The 24485-nt window shown below is 35.5% G+C and overlaps 1 protein-coding gene across 8 annotated transcripts in view; it reads right to left on the reverse strand.

The window, feature by feature from the left end:
• The window catches only part of EML5 (EMAP like 5), a 168586-nt gene that overhangs the window by 17324 nt on the left and 126777 nt on the right, over positions 1-24485 (reverse strand). For 7 of the 8 annotated variants that reach the window (XM_032405737.1, XM_032405735.1, XM_032405738.1 and 4 more), the window contains 10 exons: positions 22625-22713; positions 21368-21544; positions 19791-19992; positions 18776-18902; positions 15689-15703; positions 14076-14084; positions 9892-9970; positions 8401-8530; positions 6797-6895; positions 4566-4586 (listed from right to left, as the gene is read on the reverse strand). In XM_032405737.1, coding sequence (XP_032261628.1) covers positions 4566-4586; positions 6797-6895; positions 8401-8530; positions 9892-9970; positions 14076-14084; positions 15689-15703; positions 18776-18902; positions 19791-19992; positions 21368-21544; positions 22625-22713 — 948 coding nt within the window. The remainder of the gene's footprint in view (positions 1-4565; positions 4587-6796; positions 6896-8400; positions 8531-9891; positions 9971-14075; positions 14085-15688; positions 15704-18775; positions 18903-19790; positions 19993-21367; positions 21545-22624; positions 22714-24485) is intronic. The other variant, XM_032405736.1, reaches the window with a different exon arrangement.

Genomic DNA, 24485 nt, shown 5'->3' on the forward strand with positions numbered 1-24485 from the left:
CCCCCCCCGGTCTTCTTGCCTTCCCTTCAATCCTTATGTCTGTGAATAGTTTCTTGCTGCCCAACTCTTTCTCCGGAAGTATTCTCCCATCTCACTGAGCCTGCTGCTCAAGCAAAAAATTAACAGCCTTGGTTCCTCACTTTCTGTCACACTCACATCCAATTCTTCAGAAAGGATCACTGGCTTTACCTCCAAAATACATCCCATCTTTGTCTAGTTCTCTCCGTTTTTATTCCTACCACCCCAGTTAAAAATGTCTTTTGCTTGGACTATAACAGCCTCCTAACTTTCTGATGACATCTCTTTCCCCTCTATATCCTTTGCAGAGTGATTTTCTCCAAGTATAAATTAGATCACCTCACTCCCTTGCTTCACACTCTCCATGATGGATTCTGCACTGAGCATGAATCCAAACTCCTCTCCATGACCTGCAAAGCCCGGTGCAGCTGATTCCTACCCCCCTTTCTCCAAGTTCATCTCAGAGGCCTTACTCCTCCATACTGACCTTCCTGTTTCTTGATTTACCTTTATGGCCTGCACAGGAAAGAGTTAATATAAACAAGCCTGAAGTTACTATCATTAGAAGGGCCTGCTTGCAAGTGTGTAAGAACTTGACTTTTGAAATGGTCCCTCTGTTGATGTAAGGCTGTTTGATCTACCTGGGGCGCTGAACACCTGCTCTCTTCTGGGTACTTCAGTAGTTGTGGCTGGTCTGTGCCTATGTGAGCAGCCCCCAGTAAAAAGCCTGGACTTTAAGGTGGGAGTAGGCTTCCCTGGACAAAACCCTGTTCCCATGCTGCTGCATCTGCTGCTGGTAAAGCAGATTTGTGTGTGACCCCTGGGGAAGGGTGGTGAGGGAGACAAAGAAAGCCTGCGCCCGTAGCCTCTAGACTCTACCCTGTCTTTTCCCCTTGCTGATTACTGTAAGAAACTATAGCCCTAACTATCTCTGGGCCCTGTGATTCCTTCTAGGGAATTACTGAGCATGGGTGGTCTTGGGACCCACAAACCAGGCCTCAGCCTGGAGTCCCCAGGTCATCCCTTGGCTATCATTTTTTTTGTATCATTCTTGGCCTGGCTGAATGTTACCACCTCTGAGAAAACGAACACCTTGTTTACTGACATCATCTTGTTGTTTTTATCATATTACCACACCTCAGATCATGTTAGTTTTAAAAGTTTACTTATTTATTGCCTGTCTCCCTATGGAGCTGGAGTCTGCAAAATTTTCTGTATAGGGTCAGAGACAAAATTGAAGATATTATGCAGGTACTTGTGTAATAAGAGAAAACAAATTTCCATAAAATTTTTAGTGATGAAATTCACTGAGTAAAATTTTTTTTTTAATAAAGATGTAATGAGAAGAATGAAATTCTTTTTTGGAGATAACAATGTCACTGAAGTGAGGTTCAAAGTCAGAGTTCTTTATCATTAAAATCAATTTCAAATGTTTGCCTGTAGTAATTTTACACATCGCAACTTTGAAAATGTCTTATGTAGATAGTTACTGACAAATTTGAATATTAATGCACAAGCACATGATCTTAACTGAGCTATCAATCACTTAGAAAGCATTCAGAGCATTCTATTAGGGTCTTGTCTTGATTATCTGGCTTTTAGCATGTATTACATTGCAGAGTAATTACCATAAACCGAACGTTAGGTGGAAGTTCTTCAGTTTCAGTTAAACCAATTTTTGAAAATGGACATTTTCTTTGCTTTTACATCAAGATCTGAAAAATGCTGTTGGAACTGTAGTTCGAAACTAGAAAATACATTTGCTACAAATGGGACTCTCACTTCTTGTTCTAATGTTTGACAGCATGAGAAGCATATCATGCAGGTTGGCGTTACTTGCAATTACGTCAGCCACCACCAATGAGCTCCCTGTAGGTGTAAGTTTCACTGCAAGTGTAACTGCAGGTTGTTACTGTGATTGTAGTTTCCTTGTAATTTCGGGTGGAATTCATTAGGAAACATTATCAAGTCTGTAGCAAAAACTAATTTCCAAGGCCATTCAGTTTTCCATAATAGAGATGGACAGCACTACTTTCGTCATTCAGAAAAATTACAGTCTTGGTTCTGAGCTCCAAAAATTGCAATAATGCTACTATTGCTAAACCACTGAACTGCTGTGGATAGGACAAGTCAGGATATTCAGCTTCTATTTCTAACATAAATTCACGGAAGTGATGAGAGTTAACTCTATGAGAACAAATGACATTAACCGTTGACTCTCAATTACAAACTGTGGTTGTCAATAACACATGATACACTGAAATGTCTTCCACAAACTACCTGATGAATAACACAATGAATAACCATAGCCTTTAAACACCTTAAATTTTTGCCAGCTTTGTACACTTACCAACTGTCCTTTTCTCTGCTCCAGCTCCACATATATTTCTACCATCAGTTATCAAATATCTTAGCAGATTCCACTTTTTTTTTTTTTTTTTTTAAGATTTTATTTATTTGCGAGAGAGAGAGTGAGAGACAGAGAGCATGAGAGGGAGGAGGGTCAGAGGGAGAAGCAGGCTCCCTGCCGAGCACGGAGCCCGATGCGGGACTCGATCCAGGGACTCCAGGATCATGACCTGAGCCGAAGGCAGTCGCTCAACCAACTGAGCCACCCAGGTGCCCCAGCAGATTCCACTTCTTAATGTTTTCTTAACTTCTCTGACAATATTATCTTTTGTAGTTGTTCCACGGAGACTATTCTTAGAGGCCAACTCCTCAGTCACTTCAAAGTTGGCACTGATTCCTCAAGTAAGCCACAGGCAACATCTGTCAAGCCATCAAGAGCCAAGGGAAACCATTCCCAATTATTTGCCTTTTGTGGGGTCTTGTTTTTAATTGACTACTGAGTCTGTTCCCAACGTCCTCAACTCTTTCATGATTTAATTAACTCACAGTCAGTAGACAGCTTCTCTTGACTAACAAATAAGCCATTCAGAAACTTTGGTTGCGGGATCATTTTATGTTTTATTTTTGTGAAGAAATTCTGTTGTGATGAGAGATTCTCACACATATTCTTTTAAATTTTCTAATTTTTCTGACTGTTGGTTTCCTGTGAGCTGGAAATACTATGATAAAGTTTCGTGTGAAAATGTTACCATATATTGTATTCTTTTAGCCCAGCTCTAGTGTCACTGCAGGATAAACACAACGTTTTACCAGGTAATGTGATAACAACACAATCCACATCTCACTGTGCCTTAAAAGTGTGACCTTCGGGTACCTGGGTGGCTCAGTCGTTAAGCGTCTGCCTTCGGCTAAGGTCATGATCCCAGCGTCCTGGGATCGAGCCCCGCATCGGGCTCCCTGCTCAGCCGAGAGCCTGCTTCTCCCTCTCACTGTCCCTCTGTGCTCTCTCTCAAATAAATAAATCTTTAAAAAAAAAAAAAAAGTGTGACCTTCAAAGTCCACATTCCTTTTTTGCCTTGTTTTGACATGATGGATATACACTGGTTAGATAACAAAACACAATGTTGTGGTGTAGCTTGCAACCTGCCACGTTACAAGTGCACCGCTGCCCTCGGAGTGTGCCAAGCAGCAGCGCGAAGCGATGAGAAGGGGGTCACGTGTGGTCTCCGGCGCAGCTGCTACACACCGACGTAGCACAAAAGCCGCCACAAACCATGAGGAACTGAATGAGCCTGGCTGTGTCCAAAACTTTTCTATGGATATTGAAATTTGAATTTCATATTTTCATGTGCTGTGAAATTTTCTTTTGATTTTTCCCAGCTGTCTAACTTAGTAAAAACTATACTTAGCTCATGGGTTATACAAAAACAGGCAGTGGGCCAGATTAGGCCCCAGGGCTGCAGTCCGCCAACCCCTGCTCTTGAATGTAACCAAGAAAGCAAAAACACTGCCTGTTGTGTTGGATAAATTTGTATTTAACAACCAAATCACAAAATCATGCTTTATCCTGGAGGAGAGGGAAGTAGATACACATCATGGGGAAATATTTGTGTATCAAGCTGCTATTTTTACTATATTATGTAAACTGAAAATTGAATTGAAAAAGCCTAGTGAATACCTAAAAACAATGGACACATTGCTTGGTAGCTTTATAGAGTCACAAAGCTATGGTCAAGATCAGTAATAGAAAGTTATTTTTAAACCTTAAGTGATCTGTTGATCTAGTATGTACAATAATTGGAATGATATATAAAAATAACAATTAAAATTTTACTTTTAGGCAATATAATTTATTGATTCATATTTAAGATTAATTTTACTCCCACCTCACTCTTAGCAGCTCTATGACACTGGCAAGTCAATACCTGCCATGAAGGATTCTGGCAATGACTAAATAGGTAATACATGTAAAGTGCTTACAACAGTGCTGGCACACTAAAAAGGTCAAAATATATTAAGTTTTAAAAATAAACAACTCGTATTGTTATTGCAGATAGGGTTCAGTATCATGACATTAGAATATATTTTTCATTAAAAAAAAATCCAAAATAGGCTCACGTATTGAATTTCTCTATAAAAATTTGGGCTATCATTACTAAACAATATAACTAAAACAGAAAATGATGAATTTTCCTTACCTGACATGTCTGCTAAATCACCTACAATGGAAAAGCAGCAGAAAAATAATTTTCCATAAATAAAAGCAAAATTTATAAAATTATCACAAAATAATTTTTACACAACATAAATCATAAAGTATCATATGCAAAATGAATTTTATTATGTTAAACTAAGTAAACTAAGTGAAGCCATTCATTTCAATTATACATATATATTTACATTTCATGTATATGACCGTTCAATCTTTGGATATATCTTAATTTAGTTTACAAAATGCTCTGTTAATAGACTGAAGTTTTAATGTATCTCTGCTTGGCCCTGAGAGTCCAAGATTCTAGCCAAGGGGGAAAAAAAATGAATGTAACTGGCTAAAATACCACAAAGGCAAATATTTCCCCTATGACTGACCTATATGATTTTTAACAAAGAGAGCCATAAACATTTTAGACAGTGTTTTGTGTTTTGCAGGTATTATACAAGCTTGGCAGGCAAAGTAACTACTGATTCAATTCTCTTTGGGTTCAGAACAGAAACAGTCCCTCACTCTTTGGTCTTCTCTTGAGTCTATCTTATACTTTATTAGCCATCAGTAAAAAATTTCTCTATCTATTCTGTGGAAGGGTACGGTGGGGCAAGGCATAGGGCTGCATATATGATCTAAAATTCACCTCTGTACTGCCTGGACTTTGACTTGGAAGGACGGAGATGGGGAGATAATTAGCCATTCCACATTTCCCTACAGTGCTGCCTTTCAAAATAAAAGGAACAAATGCAAATACTGAATCATTAAGTTGTGCGCCTGAAACTAATATAATGTAACATGTCAATTATATCTCAATAAAATAGGGAAAGGAAAAGAGGGCCAAATTTCATGAAAGATTATATTTGTGACCACAGCATTTCTTAATCAAAAGAGAAAACCACAACACTAATTATGTTAAGCAAAGCTGCTTAAAAAGGAGAGAAGAGAAAAGAAAAGAAGGAGCAAAGCTGGGAAATGGAAGAACCATACCTTCTAGAATTCTATTCACAGTATACAAATTCCATTAACATAGAGATTTTGTCTTTTTTTTGGTAAGCTGCTTGTATCCCAGCACCTAGAACAATACCTTGTGCATGGTACATGTTCAGTAAGTTTGTTGAATAAATGAATTTAGCTTAATAAAAATTAACTGAATAACCATATGCCAAGAGGCACTAAACTAGGCTTTCATGACCAAAATGGTAACATTATCTTATTTTCTGTGCAGAGTAAAAATAAGACTTTAATTTTTAAAAATGTAGTGAAAAAAAGGGCCTAGACTCAAAGATTAGAATCTTTTGTAAGTAATGCACAAAGTATCAGTCTTCTTCTTGTTAAAAATAGAAAAAATTTACAGAAAGGAAGAATACTAAAGTGGTGTAACTGCAGAACTAAGCAACCCAGAGATCAAGTTTCTGATTGATCAATTTAGTATTTGTATGAAAAATGAAGATATTAAAAGCATAAATTAACCTACCCAAAAGAAAAAGACACCTGGAAAGCTGGCTTAGCAACTGAGGCCCACCGAGACCCAACAAACCCAATGACATCAATCATTTTTACAAAGTACACCAGGAGTTATGAAGTTCTGATTGACCAAATCTATTATGTAGTATTCGTAGTGATCACTGATGGGTGGATATGTTCTAAATAGACCTGCTATTTTCTCATCATTTTGCTTACAGAGTGATGTCCTTTGAGTTTTTTAAAGAGTTAAAAGAAGACAGACAGGGGGTTTTAAAACAGTTGGCAACTTAGATCAGTACCAAAGAAAAGAGGCAGAAAGATTTACCAGCATGGTCACTTGGCTTCTCTCTTCTTTCTACTCAACCCCAGCTGCCACAGATGCTGTGCCCCTGTCAGTCTAGTTACTTCCTGGCTCCCCTTATTTACCATTTTCTCCTCAAATTCTTCCTTTCTGCTTAATATGCTATATTAAAACCTTTCTGCTGATCAGAAATTTCTGCTAAAGGACTAAATCCAACTATGTCAATCACCATAAAATAGTTTATTAATTCTGAACTGTCTGCACCAATTAAGATAACCAAAGTGAGAGAAAGGTACCTGGAAACAATTTATGGTAAAACTGGGTGTGTGTTTTATATACAAATTTTGTACATTTTGAACAATACACAAATATATTTTGCTTTTTTTCTCTAGGATATTGAATTAATTTGAACAATACAATTACTTAAAATTGTTTCTTTTTAAAATATAGAAACATACCTACTTGGCCAGTTGCCACTATGTTGATAAATTTGGGATGCTGATTTACAGTGAGGCACAGTATATCATCATTATGTTCCTGATAAAAACTCTGAGTCCCTATAAAAAAAAGAATTTGAGAATTAAATCTGAAAACTTTAAGGTATAACAGCATAATGCATTTATCCAGAACAATGAACTGCTCTGTTTAACTTACTTAATACATATTTTTTGAGCACTCAATGTGTGCACATCATAAGGATGGAAAAATGACTCAGAAGTCTTTAAATGGTTAGAGTCCTGAAAGGCATAAACCATGTAACACAAGGCTAAAGACATCAAGTGCCAAAAGAGAGTTAAAGATCCAAAGGCTATGGGAATTCTTATTTTTTTTAAATTTTATTTTATTATGTTATGTTAATCACCATACAATACATCATTAGTTTTTGATGTGGTGATCCACGATTCATTGTTTTCATATAACACCCAGTGCTCCATGCAGTACATGGGGAATTCTTCTTATTGTGGGCATTTGGCACTCTTGGCCTATCCTCCCTTCTGCTCTCTCTACACCCCACCAGTAGAAAGGTGATTAATTACAAATCAGAAAATTAAAGAAAATTACAAGTATAAACATGAAAGTGTATTTACATATTCCTTTCTAGATCACCTTTTCTTATTCTCTATTCTCTTTGAAGGATAGATGAAGCCTCAAAGAGGATCATCTAAGTATTTTTTAAATGACCCAAATTATTAAACTGAAAATCACCACTGATTTCTGTGTGATCTTGGTGAATCCTTTTCTTTAGGAAACTAAAATAGGACTATCATATTAATGATTAATACAGAATAGGCATGGGGGATTAGGACTCACATAATCTATTCTTTACCTATTCAGAGTGAAGCTATCAAAGGAAAAAGCCAGGAATGTTTGAACTAAATAATCTCTATTTTTATTCCAACCTTAGACTTTATGAAGTTTATAATTACATATAAGAAAACAATTCAAAATTAAATAGTGAATGTCACTAGCAGGATTATACATCATTGGTCATCAAATCATAAGAGAACTTTATTTGCTTTTCAACAATCCAATCAGTTAAATAAACATCAAGAAATATTTTCTCACTATGAATCAAACAAAGTATCACCACAGTAGAGCCACAGGGAAACAGCTTTCTTACTATCTTCCTTGGCTTTCCAAGGCCTCAGTTAAGAACACTGCCCACCTCACCCCACTCCCAGCAATCACTCACCCAACATGCTACTTTTAATCATTACCTAAAAGAGACAACCACTAAACCATCCATTTTCATGTTAAGGTTAGGAAATAAAGTTACAAATGGTTTCATTATAAAATATGGTTTCAATGTATAGTAAACCTTCACTTTACTAATAGAAACCTATGAGTACTTTTCATTATGAAATCTTTTTCTGCTGTGTTATACATTCTTAAGACTATAAGTTTGGTTATTTGAAATATTACTAGAAAATTCAATAGTATGAAATATATTCTGGACTTATGCAATTTAATTATTTATAGCTTTAACAAAGAAATGTAAGATTATAAATAAGTGAATTCTAAAGTAAAAAAAAGTGGAAGATGGAGAATCAGAGTTTCCTACCTGTAGCAACATTATGCAAAATTCCAACGGATGCAGTGTGATAAATTATATCATCACCATCATTTAGATAGTGAACATTATTCCTACAGTCTCTTCCTCGATAGCCAAAAACAAGCTCCAACACAAGGTCCTATAACAACAATAAAACCATTATACAATTCCTTATCTCTAAATGTTCACCATTATTTTTGTATATAATATTGGTATCATCAGTCAAAATGGAGGATGCATTTTGATGTTTTACAAACTTCAAATACAAAATTAAGTAGACAAACTTCTCCGTAATGTGCTTTGGGCAGCTGAAACACACACTCTATACTTTCCTACACAAAGTTATAGAAAAGGAAAAAATCACAAGGTCATTTGACTTCAAGAATGTGTTGGGGTGCCTGGATGGCTCATTCGGTTAAGCATCTGCCTTCAGCTCAGGTCATGACCTCCAGGTCTTGGGATCGAGCCACATGTTGGGCTCCCAGATCAGCCGGGAGTCTGCGTCTGCCTTTCCCCCTGTTTGTGCTCTCTCTCAAATGAATAAATAAAATCTTAAAAAAAAAAAGAGTTCATGTGTTAAACACTGAGATACTTCTTGTGTCCAAAAGAATTATTATTTTGATTTGTACTGTTAGTAAAAATACGTAATCTGCATATATAACTCAGAATACATTATGTCCAAGTGCTGTACATTTGAGATGCCAAAGGGTATATCAGCGTTGGTGCAGAAAACTAAGTACACCATCTCTGATAACTCATGCTAAAGTGCTAGCAGGTAATCTGCCACTGAAAGTGTCCCTTTTCTTTGACCTGTGGGCTTCGTGGGGTAATGAGTACAACAATCACTATCCCACAGATTTAGGCCTCATTTTTTATCTGATTTAGCAGTTTGCTTGTGGCTGCTGATACTGGAATTAAGTGCCTGGGAGAACTTTCTTGCTCAATTACTGTGGTAAGTTCCTTTGTTTGAAAGTAGAGCCTTCACTGAACCCTACAGTGAACAGATCACATGGGGTATAAACTGACTTATAACTTCAAACCACTAAGTATAAAGCACCACCAAGGCACCTGCACTCCTATAAGCCATAGGTCTTTCACATATATTTATATTTACAAGTTGTCTGAGAGTTCAATTCAGGGTATTATTCATGGAAAACTTAAAAAAAAAAAAAAGACTAATATAAATACAAAGAAACGAAGGATATCAATCCAAAACTCAGACTTGACAACTAGGCAATCAAAATTTTATGACCAAACAAAAAAGATTCTCAGGGACACCTGGCTTGCTCAGTCGGTAGAGCATGTAACTTCATCTTGGGGTTCGAGTCCCATGTGGGTGTACAGATTACTTAAAAACAAAATCTTAAAAAAAGATTATTCAGTATGTTTATTTTCATAAAACCTAATGACAAGATTTGGCTGTCTTACAAGAAGGGAATGGAATGAATTCTGAATACATTTTAAAGCACAAGTTAACACTGGGGAAGGGGTTCTCCTTACCTCTATAGGTCTCTTTTTCTTGCCAACATTGTTTGTCTGGAGTTTTTCTGGCCTTGGTGGGGCTCTGCTCACGGGGGGCCTGAAATAGGAAAGTGGGAATGAGGAAAGGCATCCATCATCAGGCGCCTTCACTGAGCCTCCCTCACCTGCCCACTGGACAGAGAGGTCTGACACACCTTCACAAAAATGAACCCAGTCTGTGTCCCTCACTAGACCGTGCCCTCTTTATCTTGATATCTTCTAAAGCCAGAAGGTGGAAAGAAGATATTAGAACTTTAATTCATTTTATTTTACCTTCTTTGGTGTATGTTTCATAATGTAAATAACATATTAGCACAAGAGCAGACTGTTTATAGATAAATATACAAATGTTAGTTTAACATACTCAAAAACTTCTTGATGGGATGCATTATAACAAAGCCTAGATTACTGCTCTACAGTGTCTACCACAGTATCTTGCACATGGCAGGTGTTCAATACATTCATCTTGAATTTTGAAAATATTTTCATGAACTTTCTAAACTGTTGGCAATATAAATTATGTCGGAATTCAAATTTGTACTCATTACTTGCTCCACCAGGCCCTTTAACTTCCCTTCTTCCTGAAGTCTCTAGTGAAGTCAAGCAAACATTTTACAGTTACATAAAATTATAAATCATACAACACTCTCTAAAAGGTAATTATATTACTTACTATTGCCTTCAACTCCTTCTCTATTCTCATTATTCACTAAACATTCATCAACTTCACCTAGAGAGTAGCTCTCACATCTAGCCCCCTCTTCTCTGTTTCCACTACTAGTTCAGGATCTATTTATAATGTCCCATTAGGTGTACAGAGTTCCCATTTTGAATCATTTAAATGTGGAGGCTCTTAAAATGCCTAGGAATAAATTCAACCAAACAGGTGAAGGACTCTGAAAACTATAAAACACTGATGAAAGAAACTGAAGATGACACAAATGGAAAGACATTCCATATTCATGGGCTGAAAGCATTAATATTGTTAAAATGTCCATGCTACCCAAAGCAAGCTACAGATTCAATGCAATTCTTATCCAGATGCCAACAGCATTTTCCACAAAACTAGAATAATACTAAAATTTGTATGGAACCACAAAAGACCCCAAATAGCCAAAGCAATCTTGAGATAGAAAAACAAAGCTGGAAGTATCACAATTCCAGATTTCAAGCTATATTACAAAGCTACAGTAATCAAAACAATAGGGAACTGGCACAAAAACAGACATCTAGATCAATGGAACAGGATAAAGAACCCAGAAATAAACCTATGGTTATATGGTCAATTAATCTATGAACAAACGAGGCAAGAATATGCAATGGAGAAAAGACAGTTTTTCAATAAATGATGCTGGGAAAACTAGACAGTTACATGTAAAAGAACTGGACCAATTTTCAACCAATTTCTTTGCCACCAGCCACAGCAACATTTTTCTAGGTATATCTCCTAAGGCAAGGGAAACAAAAGCAAAAATAAACTTTGGGACTACACCAAAATAAAAGGCTTTTACACAGCAAAAGGAACCATCTACAAAACAAAAAGGCAACTTACTGAATGGGAGAAGACATTTGCAAATGATATATATGATAAGGGATTAATATCTAAAATATATAAAGAGTTTATACAACATACCACCAAAAAAACCCAAAAAAACAAAACAAACCCCAATCTGATTAAAAAAATGGACAGAGGCCCTGAACAGACATTTTTCCAAAGACGACATATAGATGGCCAACAGACACATAAAAAGATGTTCAACATCACTAATCAGCAGGGAAATGTAAATCAAAACCCCAATAAGATATCACCTTACACCTGTTAGAATGGCTCAAGTAAAAAAGACAAGAAATAATAAATGTTGGTGAGGATGTAGAAAAAAAGGAATCCTTGGACACTGTTGGTGGGAATGTAAATTAGTACAGCCACCATGGAAAACAGCATGGAGGTTCCTCAAAAAATTAAAAATAGAAATACCATATGATCCAACAATTCCACTATTGGATATTTAACCCCCTCTAAAAATGAATACACTAATTCAAAAAGATATATGCACTCCTATGTTTATTGCAGCATTATTTCCAATAGCCAAGATATGGAAGCAACCTGTGTCCAGGGATAGACAAATGGATAAGGCACACACACACACACACACACACGACTATTATGCAGCCATTAAAAAGGATTGAGATCTTGCCATTTGTGACAATGTGGATGGACCTAGAGGGTATTAGGCTAAGTGAAATATAAAAAAAAAATGAATCAACAAACAAAAAGCAGAATCAGACCTATAAATAAGAGAACAAACTGACGGTTGCCAGAGGGGAGGGGTAGGAATGGGCAAAATAGGTGAACGGTAATGGGAGGTACAGGCTTCCAGTTATGGAATGAATAAGTGACAGGAATAAAAGGCACAACATAAGGAATATAGTAGGGGCGCCTGGGTGGCTTAGTCATTAAGTGTCTGCCTTCGGCTCAGGTCATGATCCCGGGGTCCTGGCACTGAGCCCCGCATTGGGCTCCCTGCTCTGCAGGAAGCCTGCTTCTCCTTCTCCCACTCCCCCTGCTTGTGTTCCCTCTCTCACTGTGTCTCTCTCTGTCAAACAAATAAATAAAATCTTAAAAGAAAAAAAAGGAATATAGTGAATGATATTGTAATAGTATGGTATGGGAACAGATGGTAGCTATACTTGCAGTGAGCAGAGCATAATATATAAACTTGCCAAATCACTATGTTGCATACCTGAAACTAAAGTAACTTTAAGTGCCAACTATACTCAAAAAAAAAATGTGGAGGCTCTTTTCCTAAAATCCTTTGTTTAATTAAAAAAACCCATCTCATTTGGTTTATTTTTATCTCAGATAACCATTATTCAAATGTTTAATAACGGGAATACTGGATCTAAATCAATCATGCTATCAACTCCCCTTCCAAAATTTTTTTTTTTTTAAGATTTTATTTATTTATTTGACAGAGAGAGACACAACACAGTGAGAGAGAGAACACAGCAGGGGGAGTGGGAGAGGGAGAAGCAGGCTTCCCGCTGAGCAGGGAGCCCAATACGGGGCTCCATCCCAGGACCCTGGGATCATGACCTGAGCCGAAGGCAGGCGCTTAACGACTGAGCCACCCAGGCGCCCCCCCTTCCAAATTTTAAGTGAATATTCAATTTGTAACAACTAAAGCAGAAAATGACATGAAATGACTTTGCTATGGGAAAAAAAAATCCAATGTGTGATTAAGTGCATAAAATTAAAGGATAAAAACATATTTGCATTTTCACAAGGATTTCCAGGTTACACATCTATAAAAGTGGATGAAGTGCTCCATCTTGAACACTCAATATAAAAGAAGTGAATACTTTCATACATGACATGAAGTAGTATGTAGAAGCAAATAACCATGGCTGGTGACATAAAAATTGCATGCACTTAAAAGAATATATAAAGAACTCTTCAAATTACAGAAATTACAAAGGTTTGGTTTCAAACCTTTTTCATATGTTTTGAACGTAAGTAATAAATATAATTCAATTTATAATATTTAACATTTAAAAATGTTTCTCTTAGGACCTATTTCTTTATTTAGAGAGGGAGAGAATCTCAAGCAGGCTCCACGCACACTCTGATGTGGGGCTTGATCTCTTGACCCTGAGATCATGACCTGAGCCGAAATCAAGAGTCGGTCACTCAACCAACTGAGCCACCCAGGAACCCCTCCTTAGGGCCATTTTAAAGAATGGCCTTGGCTTTTCTTCTAAGTCAGTTTTGTTGGTGAACTTCATTGAGTGTTATCATCTGACAGCTTTAATTGTAACCCAAGCAACAAACAGGTAATTTTTATCCATACAAACCTGTGTAACAGTTAAGTGTATTTTAATTTTTTAAAGATAACTTATATATTTTTGTTTAAATAAAGTTATACAACTTATAAAATTATACAAGTTGAACAAATAAAGCTTTGGTAAAGCAATTACTTATGTAGCAGAAATCCAATAATTAAGATGCTATTTGTTTCAGTGATACTGATTTTAATGGAGAAAAATGTGGAAAACTGTGAACAGAGGTAAAGAACACCAAGTAACACAGCTCATTAATGGTAAATATGAAAGATGATAAAAATACAAAATTGGTCTCATAAAGTATAACAAAGAGAGAGGATTACCTGGAACCTCTTTTTAGCAGCAGATAAAAAAGGGAAAAGATTACAACACAGATTTGAATTTAAAACACTAGTAAAATACTTCTGTAATAAAATATTTTTACAAGTTTAATGCAGGTAAAACATACTGCATATATTAAAGGGCTATTGTTTTTATTTATTACCGCATAGAAGGCTAAAGTTACTCCATTAATGGCAGGGAAATCAAAAGAAGGCGAAAAAAGAAAAATGAGAATTGAACATGTTCTATGTTGTAAACTTTAAAGCCTACTGTTCTTATTTTTCTACAGTGCACTCTGAATTTCAAACAAAATACTGAAGCTTATCCTTGTTCTTAAGTGTGGGAGTAAAATGGTAACAACCAACTTAAAAGGTTGGTCGTACTGAGATGCTATTAAGGAAACTGTCTAAGGAGGTGAAGCAACCCCTCCTCTGACCCAGGAGGGTTTCTCAGTCAGCCAGTCCAGCCTAGCAGGCAAAGTGAGTCACTCAAGATCATGCTAGCTTTGGGATTTTGCTAGTAAAGGAGGTAACTTAAAAGAACCCCTTTAATAACATAATGACCAAAAGAGAATTGGAAGAGATCACAAAGGTGATTTCATCCACCCTCCTACTGAAACCAGGAAACTTCTTTACACGTCCAGAACATCCCTTTGTAGCAGTGACGGACAAATGGTCACCTAAGCTCTTATGAAAACCGCTTATGAAAGGGAGGTCACTTCATAAAATTCACCCACACCCAAGACAACAATTACATCTCCACTTAGCTTTGTTTTCAAACAAAGCTAAAGTGTTTCCCACTGTAAGTTGTTAGTGTCCCTTTAAAATCACTCCTGAATAAGCTACTTCAGATCTGATGCTAGATCTGAATGTTTTATTTGTTAAAATAGTCTAAGATATGTGGCCTTTTTGAAGTCACATCACACTCTAGACTCCTATCTTTGTACATATCACCCCTGTTTAAAACAAAAATGAATTTCTGCTGCTACCAAATAAATTAAGGAGTACCTTATATCTGAGTTTCTGTACAATCTGGTCTTATATCTATTTTTTTCATCCTTATCTCCCACCATTTACCTCTTGGTACCTTTTTTTTTTACTTCTAAAACAGACTTTTTCCACACTGTCCTGTTTCAGAAACTGCCTGAAGACATGTTCATCTCACTAAAGCTAGTTGTGAAAAGTGTCCCATTGAGTCCTTTTATGCATATACCATTTTATTAAACATACAAATATCATCATTGCCCTATGTTAATGTTTTTAAATGAAAGTATAAATATACATTAAATGAAGCTAACAGGCTTATAAACTGCATCATTTTTCACTGATAAATATGTGTGGCTATTTTTATAAACCTCTGAAACTTAAGGGGTAACTAAAACTGTCTGGAGTTTGTTATAAAACCAAGTGATCATAATGAAGAACCTCAGCAGCACCCACATACTGCACATGTAAATGCAACTTTTCTGTAGGACTTAGTTCACTTTCTAATTTTTTCTTGACAAATACAGTTCCATGTTTTATAGGGAAAAAATCAATGCCTTAAAATATAATAAAGATCAAAACAGAACAAAGAATAAATAATGGAATAAAATATCTTATTTAATAAAACTTACCTTACTACCCCCTGCCTTTGAAAGGAACAAGGGAAAAAAAGAAACATTGAGGATGAATAACATGCAGCAGTTAAGTAAACAGAATAAAGGAAACAGCAACAGAATTCTAAGGAAATACAAAATGCCTAAATTTTATGCTCCACTGTTCTGAGTATTTTTATTAAAAAATATTGGAAGTTGGACAGACAACTACTTTAAATATATTTATAAGATTTGCTACAAAAAGAAAAACATAAAATTATTATAGTCATTTAGGAAAAAAGGCCTCACAAAAGTATCAACCAAGTAGAGCAGTTACCAATGTCATCCAAAACCTTTTAAGTGGATGTTTGACAAGTATTTGTTTTCAGTTTATAAAATGTTGTTTCATATTTGATAGCAATATTTTATTTAAAATACAAAAACATTATAGATAGACTATAATATCGCCTCACAAATATATGCAAAGTTGGTAAAAAGAAGTATCTTCATTTTTTTCTCCTTTGATAAATCTCTCATTTTATGAAAATAAAGACTCCTAGTTCTGAGTCATTTTGGACTCGGCCTCAGCATTTTCAAAAGAATTCAGCAGAGTTGAAATTATAAAATAAACTGAGAACAATGCAAAATAATTTCAAAAATAATTTTGAAAATGTTAGCTGTAAAAAATGCAAGCTAACAGCAAAGATTATGAAAGCGTCAAGCATTTTTCACGAGCAGAAAAATACTTCCATCTGTCAGAATTTGGGTCACTTCATTAATAAGGGAGGAATTTTAAGTGTTTTACCATGAATGACAGACTGTAGATTAAAATTTGGTCACATTTTCTGATATACCTAATTTATCTGATATTTTTCTTAAAAAATAAATGAAAAAGATTTATGGGAATGTCTAGAGTTTCTTCCTCCCTATAGTACACTTTTCACTTTTCATTATCTGTGAGATATAATTTAAGTAATTTTAAGCACTATACTGCACATATTCTCACCAGAACATCCACATTTGCAAACTTACATGTATTTCTCTGATTAATAAATATATAGATATTGTTTACTACTTTGTGGATATTTAATTTCAGAAACTGTTTAAATTTATTTCCCTCAGGTGACTCTCTATTTCATTTGCAGGGAGGGGTGGTAAAAACTTACTACCTAAATTCTTTAATACATTTTATTTCATTTTATAAAATACTCCATAAGTTAGTGACGGTAAGGCTCATTTAACCTCTAAGGAAACAGAGGCTTAGAGGCAACAAATAGTTTTTCAAGGTGACACAAGAGGAAAATGATAAAAATTAGTATTTTAACCCATTTGTCTGACTCCAAAACCATGTTCTTTGCACTGTAAGATACTGCCTCCCACTAGATCACTTCAGCCTTGAATCTTGGTATTTAAGTTATGGAATGCTCAGATTTCTTAATACATCTAATTTATTTTAGTTTATTTTTTAATTTTTATTTTTTATTTTATTTTAAAAAAGATTTTATTATTTGTGAGAGAGAGAGCACAAGCAGGGGGAGCAGCAGGGAGAGGGAGAAGCAGGCTCCCCGCTGAGCAAGGAGCCCAATGCAGGACTAGATCCCTGGATCCTGGGATCATGACTTGAGCCAAAGGCAGACGCTTAACCGACTGAGCCACTCAGGTGTCCCAAAACATATCTCTAATTTAATACTTTGCCTCTTTATACGTGATGACAAAATGGACAACTACCCCCTACCCCCCATCCGTAAAGGTGACGCCAATGCTATTATTTGGGTACTCATCAGCAAATGGGCACCTGGAAGAGGAGCTGTGGAGACATCATAACTCAACACTCCCCTTAGAACTTCTGTGGGAACCTGTGTGGCTAGTCAGTTCAGAGACCCTCTAGATCCCCCTTCTCCATCAGGAATATGCACCTCACCCTTCCAATTTCATTCTTCTCCCTGAATGTTAAGTCCGTAGTGCAAATTCAAACCCCTCTGCCAGTGCTTTCTTGTACTGTCATCTCTATCTAGCTGAGCCCCAGGAGTCTTCAGCACTACTCTCTCTGACTAGACATTCACTCAAATTTTCCACAAATTCTGTTCAATGTGAGTGAACTCCCTTTCATTTTTAAATTTTCCCTCAAATATTCTTACCAACTTCTCATAACAAAGTTTTCCTCAACACATCTTTGGACAGAAGAGGTCACTGCTGTTCCCACCTCCCACTCCTTCTTGTTTCCTCACTGCAGTTTCTGGATAATTTTTCCTTTATCAATTCTTAAAAATTCTTCACTTCTGAAGTCCACGTCACTCACTGATCCATACACCTCTTTACTGTCTTCCATATTCCCTAATGATTTTTAAAGCATCACGTGATGTTAACAATTCCTCTCTTGATCTGTCATCTAACTCAGAGACTTTATTAAAACAGTTTTCTCTCCTTATAAAATTGCTGTTGGCATAGTCTTTAGTTCTGATGTGCTGCTTCCAGACAAAGACCAGTAATTCCCATTCTCTAATGGGAAGCTATACTTCAATTTGCCTCTTGGAAAAATTTTTGTTTTTTATTATTTTTTAAAGATTTTATTTATTTGACAGAGAGCACAAGAGAGCACAAGCAGGGGGAGCAGTAGACTGAGAGGGAGAAGCAGACGCCCTGCGGAGCAGGGAGCCCAATGTGGGCTCGATCCCAGCTGGGATCTTGACCAGAGCCGAAGGCAGACGCTTAACCATCTGACCACCTAGCCAATCCTGGTGAAATTTTCTATCCTTGATTAGAGGCACATGGATAAAAATGCCTTTTCAAAATTTAATCCTATCTCTGCTCAGGTGCTTCCTAAAACATACTTGGTATTGGATTCAAATTTTATTATTTCCTACAACTCTATCACATTTATTTATAAAAGTTAGCAAATAATATTCCTTTAATCATAGACACTTTGTATATTCCCTAAACTACTTGAAAGAGACAGTGTCACCACCAAAAAGTATTTAAGGACAAACACGTTTTCTAAGAGGTGCTGGGAGCTGGAAAATGCAAGAGTACCACTGCTACTTAGTTTTTACAAAAATTCATTCAGTTAAACAATTAATTTTAATACCAATATATTTTTCTTCATTTAGTTTTAAATTTTATTGTTACCTCTCATCAACTGAGGGTTCTTTTTGTTGCAAATGAGGCTTGACTCCAAACATTGGGCGAATATTTGTTGATAAGGCTCTAATGGTGTAACTGATTTCATTCTCCCTTGTAACATCACTGTCATAGCCTGCCATCAAAACATAAGAATTATTCTCTAAGTTGCAACTGAGGAGTTCTATTATGATCCTATAAATTGGATACAAGGATGTTCAACAATATGAAAGTTAAATAAATTATGAAATAATTATGAATAATAAATTATGAAATATACAGCCAGTAAAAATTATATAGAATATTTAATGATATGTAACAATGTTTTAAAAATATTACTAAGAGATAACAACCTATTAAATATAAATTCAATATATCATTTTTGTTAAAAAATATAATGTATATAAATGCAAATACCCCTGTGGAAACACCTCAATATGTTAACAGAAGTTACCTCTGAGTGGTCAAATTATGGATACTGTGCTTATTTTTATTGCAAAATGTATTTCCTAATTTTTCTGTAATGAGCTGGTATTATTTGTATATTAGGAAAAATTAAAATCATTTTAAAATATGAGGTTCAATACCATAACAAATTTTTTTAAAGATTTTATTTATTTGAGAGAGACAGAGTGAGCACGAGTGGGGGGAGAGGCAGAGGGAGAAGAAGACTCCCCGCTGAGCAGGGGGCCCGACGCAGGGCCTGATCCCAGGTCCCTGGGATCATGCCCTGAGTTGAAGGCAGACACCTAACCAACTGAGCCCCCCAGGCACCCCACCATAAAATTTATTTTAACAGTACTTACTTAAAGTAGGATTATCATACATTTGTAGATGAAGAATATTTAAGTCATCAATATATGCTAGTCTGTTATTTTTGAGGCATAAAACCAATTTTGGTGTTAAACAGACCACAAACACTAAAATCACAATTATTCAAACATTATTATTACTTGTTTAACGGCTGTAGTTTAAATCAGTGTGCTAAATTGTGTTTTTATTAAAATATTTAAAAATGACATACCCCCATCTTCTTCCGAATCTGTATCAGATTCTTCACTATCACAAGGCCTTTTTTCTCGATAGCCCTCAATTTCATTTGTCCAAACCATTAAAGACATATCTGCACCTCCTAAGGTAACCAACATGCTGTCATCGTAAGTCCAGCGAACATTTGTGACATGTGTACTATGGGCCACATACCTCTTAAATTTTCCAAATTTTCCCTAAAGATGAAAAAAAAAAATTCAGAGTCTTTGAGAAATGTTACTACTTGAAAATGGTCCTATTCTTCAGGCATCTATACCATCTGGAAAGCTGAAAATAAAGTTTCTGACCAATTAATGCTTTATTGGAACACATTCTTATCAATTAAGGTTCTGCCACTTAAGTGTACCTAAAACAGGGATGGGGGGAATATTTCCTCAGGTGCCTGGGTTCTCTATGAGAATTTTTAAACTTGTTTTCATTTCAATGCTGATCTAAAAATATAAATATGAGCAGCTACTTAAGATCTATACCATAATATGATTTAGGTGCCCTATTTCAAATTTATGTTTATGTTCATGCCAGATTATAATATACAGCTGACCTTGAACAACACGGGTGTGAACTGCACAGTCCCTTATATGTAGATATTTTTTGATAAACACAGTATAGCACTGTAAATATATTTTCTCTTCCTTATTGTTATAATATTATTTTTGCAATAACATTTTCTTTTCTCTAGCTTAAGAATACAGTATATAATACATACAACATACAAAATATGTGTTGACTGTTTATGTTATTGGTGAGGTTTCCAGTCAACAGTAGGCTATTAGTAAAGTTTTTGGTGAGTCAATGGTTATATGCGGATTTTTGACTGCACAGGGATCGGTATCCCTAACCCCCACATTGTTCAAGGGTCAGCTGTATATCTGAATCAGTGACAAGAAATAAATGCATCTGGACTTGATATATGAATTTTATTTTTGTGCTAAATGAAAGCCTAATGTTTCCCGGTAGCTTGAATAGAGGAAAGCACTAAGAGAATTCAGTCATCACACAGCTCACCACATGGGCACACAGTACTCCAAAAAGTCTGTGCAGTCTAGTTTCAGCAAAATAACATCATTCATTACATTGAATCAATGCTGTCTATTTTAGTTTTATAGGTATTGTATTTATAGTATTTTGGATCTAATGGTTGAAACATTTTAACGGACTGAGCCACCCAGGCGTCCCATGGTTGAAACATTTTAAACTTAAGGCTGTAAATATAAAGAGTTTGAGTTTACTATTAATGGTATATATTTAATCAAAAGAATACCAAAATTATTTAAGTTAGTGTTAGGGATAAAAGAAATGTTTCCTCTAAAAGGGACATTTATATTACTCAATACTGAGAAACACTGTACAATATAACTTAAGGCACAGGATCATAAATTGTAAGACTACTTCTAAATAAAAGCTATAAATATGTCAAAAATAGTATATATAATTCTAAATCCTTCATATTACATACATAATATTCATATTACAACAAAATACTATGAAAGAGCATTACCTTAACCATTTTTATAATTATGATCATTAGGGGAGTTAAAGAAAAACACATACTTTTGCAGGATATCTAAATAACTTCACAAATCCCAAATCATCCCCAGTAGCTAGGATCATTTTGTCACTGGTGAGGCAAGAGGCAGTTATGTCTGTGACTTCTCCAATTACTGGCCAAATTCCCTCACAGCATAAACCAAGCACACTTGTCCATGATGCCCAACAAATTTTTTCTACCTAAAAAGAAAAAAAAGGCTGTAAGTTTGTAATATCTAAACCTTAAAAACTGACAACAAAAATCTGAATATTTTTCTTTATAGTTATATATGTCACAAGTAAAATTAAAATTTTAATTATAACAGTTAAATTATTAGTTGTCTTGGTTTTGTAGCTTCCCAAGTCTGCTAATTCCTGTAGAAAATATTTAACATAACATTATTCAAGATGTACTTATTACGTACCCACTGTGTGTTCTAGATGCTGAGGATTCAGTGATAATAAATAAGACCATTTCTGCTCTTAGAATAATCAATAAATCTATACTTCATGTCTAAATTTCTAATACTTTAGAGGCTTGTTTTCCAATTAATCATTACTGGATATTAAGAACCTTTACTTAGAGTCTCTCTTGTCATTAAGCCACTTTCATATTCAATTTGTTTAGCCTCTCTTCCTTGGCCATATCAAAAAATTTTGCTAATACTGTCAGTCACAAAAGGAAACACATTTTTTCTTTTTTCTTTTCTTTAAACAGGAATTTGCCAACAAGCATCTTAGGCATATAGGCTCCAAAAGATTTGACAGACATGCAGTGCTCCTATCTAAGATAGCATGTCTTCTAATTGCCTCCTATCCTTTGAGGAAAGTAACTGGATGGGAGCATACCTAGATGTAAAAGTTGATTTATTCCCCCCCCCCCTTTTTTTAGGGAGCGGGTGGGTGTGCATGCAGGGGAAGGGGGGGGTGGGGGGGGGGCGGTGGGTGGGGAGAGGAGAGAGAGAATCTCAAGCAGGCTCCATGCTGGGCCTGACACAGGGCTCCATCTTACCACCCTGACATCATGACCTGAGCCAAAATCAAGAGTCAAATGCTTAACCAACTGAGCCACCGAGGCGCCCCTGTTTTATTCCTTTTCTTATACAGCATCTTTTCCTTTACTCATCTAATAGACTAGGACAGAAAATAAACTCACAGAAAGAATAGCCATGATTTGAATAATGTGAGAAAAGTCTTCATATGTAAATGACAGAAGGTGGGCATCAGTGTTCTAACCACTTAGTCATATCAACAACATTGCAAGCACTATTATCTTCCTACCTCCACACTGGGGATGGTTTGTTTTTTCCCTCTGGGAGCTTCAAAGAATAACTGTTCTTTAGCACCAGTGTTGACCTGTAAAAGCTTTCCTTAAAAAAAAAATTTAAAAATATATACATATATAAAATATATCTATATAGTTAATGGGATGTTTAACTTTTTAAAATATTTTCTTTCATAGTTTATTATATTTAAATTGTTTTATAATCGTAAAATTAAATTGTTTCATTAATGTAAAATGACAGAGTCAATCCTATTTAAAAGCATTCAGTGAACATTAGTGTTTTTACCACCTTTCTCCCATTAAATTCCTTTTTTAAAAATTCCAGTGCAGATAACAGTGTTATATTAATTTCAGGTGTGCAATATAGTGATTCGACAATTCTATACATTACTCAGTGCTCCTCATGTAAGTGTACTCTTCATCCCCTTTGCCTATTTCACCCATCTTCCCATCCCCCCCCCCTTTTTTTAAAGTTTTATTTATTCATTTTAAGTAATCTCTACACCCGACGTGGATCTCAAACTCCTAACACTGAGATCAAGAGTCACATGCTCTACCAACTGAGCCAGCCAGGCACCCAAGTATTTTATTATTTTTGGTGTAATTATAAGTGGGATCGTTTTCTTAATTTCTCTTTCTGCTGCCTCATTATTAGAGTATAGAAATGCAACAGATTTCTGTATATTGATTTTGTATCCTATGACCTTACTGAATATGTTTATCAGTTCTAGTAGTTTTTTGGTGGAGTCTTCAGGGTTTTCCATATATTGTATCGTATCCATATCATATCCATGCAAAGAGTAAAGTTTTACTTCTTCCTTAGCAATTTGGATCCTTTTTTTTCTTTTTCTTCTGTCATTGCTGTGGCTAGGACTTCTAATACTATGTTGAATAAAAGTGGTAAGAGTGGACATCCTTGTCTTGTTCCTGACCTTACAGGGAAAGCTCCCAGTTTTTCACCATTAAGTATGATGTTAGCTGGGGTTTTTCACATATGGTCTTTATTATGTTGAGGTATGTTCCCTCTAAACCTATTCTGCTGAGGGTTTTCATCATGAATGGATAATTGTACTTTATCAAATGCTTTTTCTATATTGAAATGATCATAAGGTTTTTATCCTTTCTCTTGTTGATGTAACATCTCATGTTGATTGATCTGCGAATATTAAACCCTGCTTGCATCCTAGGAATAAATTCCATGTGATTGAGAATGATTTTAATTACTGTTGGATTTGGTTTGCTAATATTTTATTGAGGATTACTGCATCTATGTTCATCAGAGATATTGGCCTGTAGTTCTTTTTGTGGTGTCTTTATCTGGTTTTGGTATCAAGGTAATGCTGGCCTCATAGAATGAATTTGGAAGCTTTCTTTCCTCTTCTATTTTTTGGAATAGTTTGAGAAGAACAGGTATTAACTCTTAAGTGTTTGATAGAATTCACCTGTGAAGCTGTCTGGTCCTGGGCTTTTGTTTGTTGGGAGTTTTTGGATTTCTGATTCATTATCATTGCTGTTAATCAGTCTGTTCAAACTTTCTATTTCTTCCTGTTTCAGTTTTGATAGGTTATATGTTTTTAGGAATTTATCCGCGTCTTCTAGGTTGTCATATTGTTTGGCATATTATTTTTCATACTATTCTCTTACAATCCTTTGTATTTTTATGGTGTCAGTTATTATTTCTCCTCTTTCACTTCTGATTTTGTTTGAGCTCTCTTTTTTTTTTTTGTTTTTTTTTTTTTCCTTTTTGGATGAACTTGGCTAGAGGTTTAGCAATTTTGTTGATCTTTTCAAAGAACTAGGTCCTGATTTCATTGACGTGGTCGTTTCTTTAGTTTCTCTTTTGTTTATTTCTGCTCT

The sequence above is a fragment of the Phoca vitulina genome, unplaced genomic scaffold, assembly GCF_004348235.1.
Source record: "Phoca vitulina isolate PV1807 unplaced genomic scaffold, GSC_HSeal_1.0 scaffold7, whole genome shotgun sequence".
Classification (NCBI taxonomy): domain Eukaryota; kingdom Metazoa; phylum Chordata; class Mammalia; order Carnivora; family Phocidae; genus Phoca; species Phoca vitulina.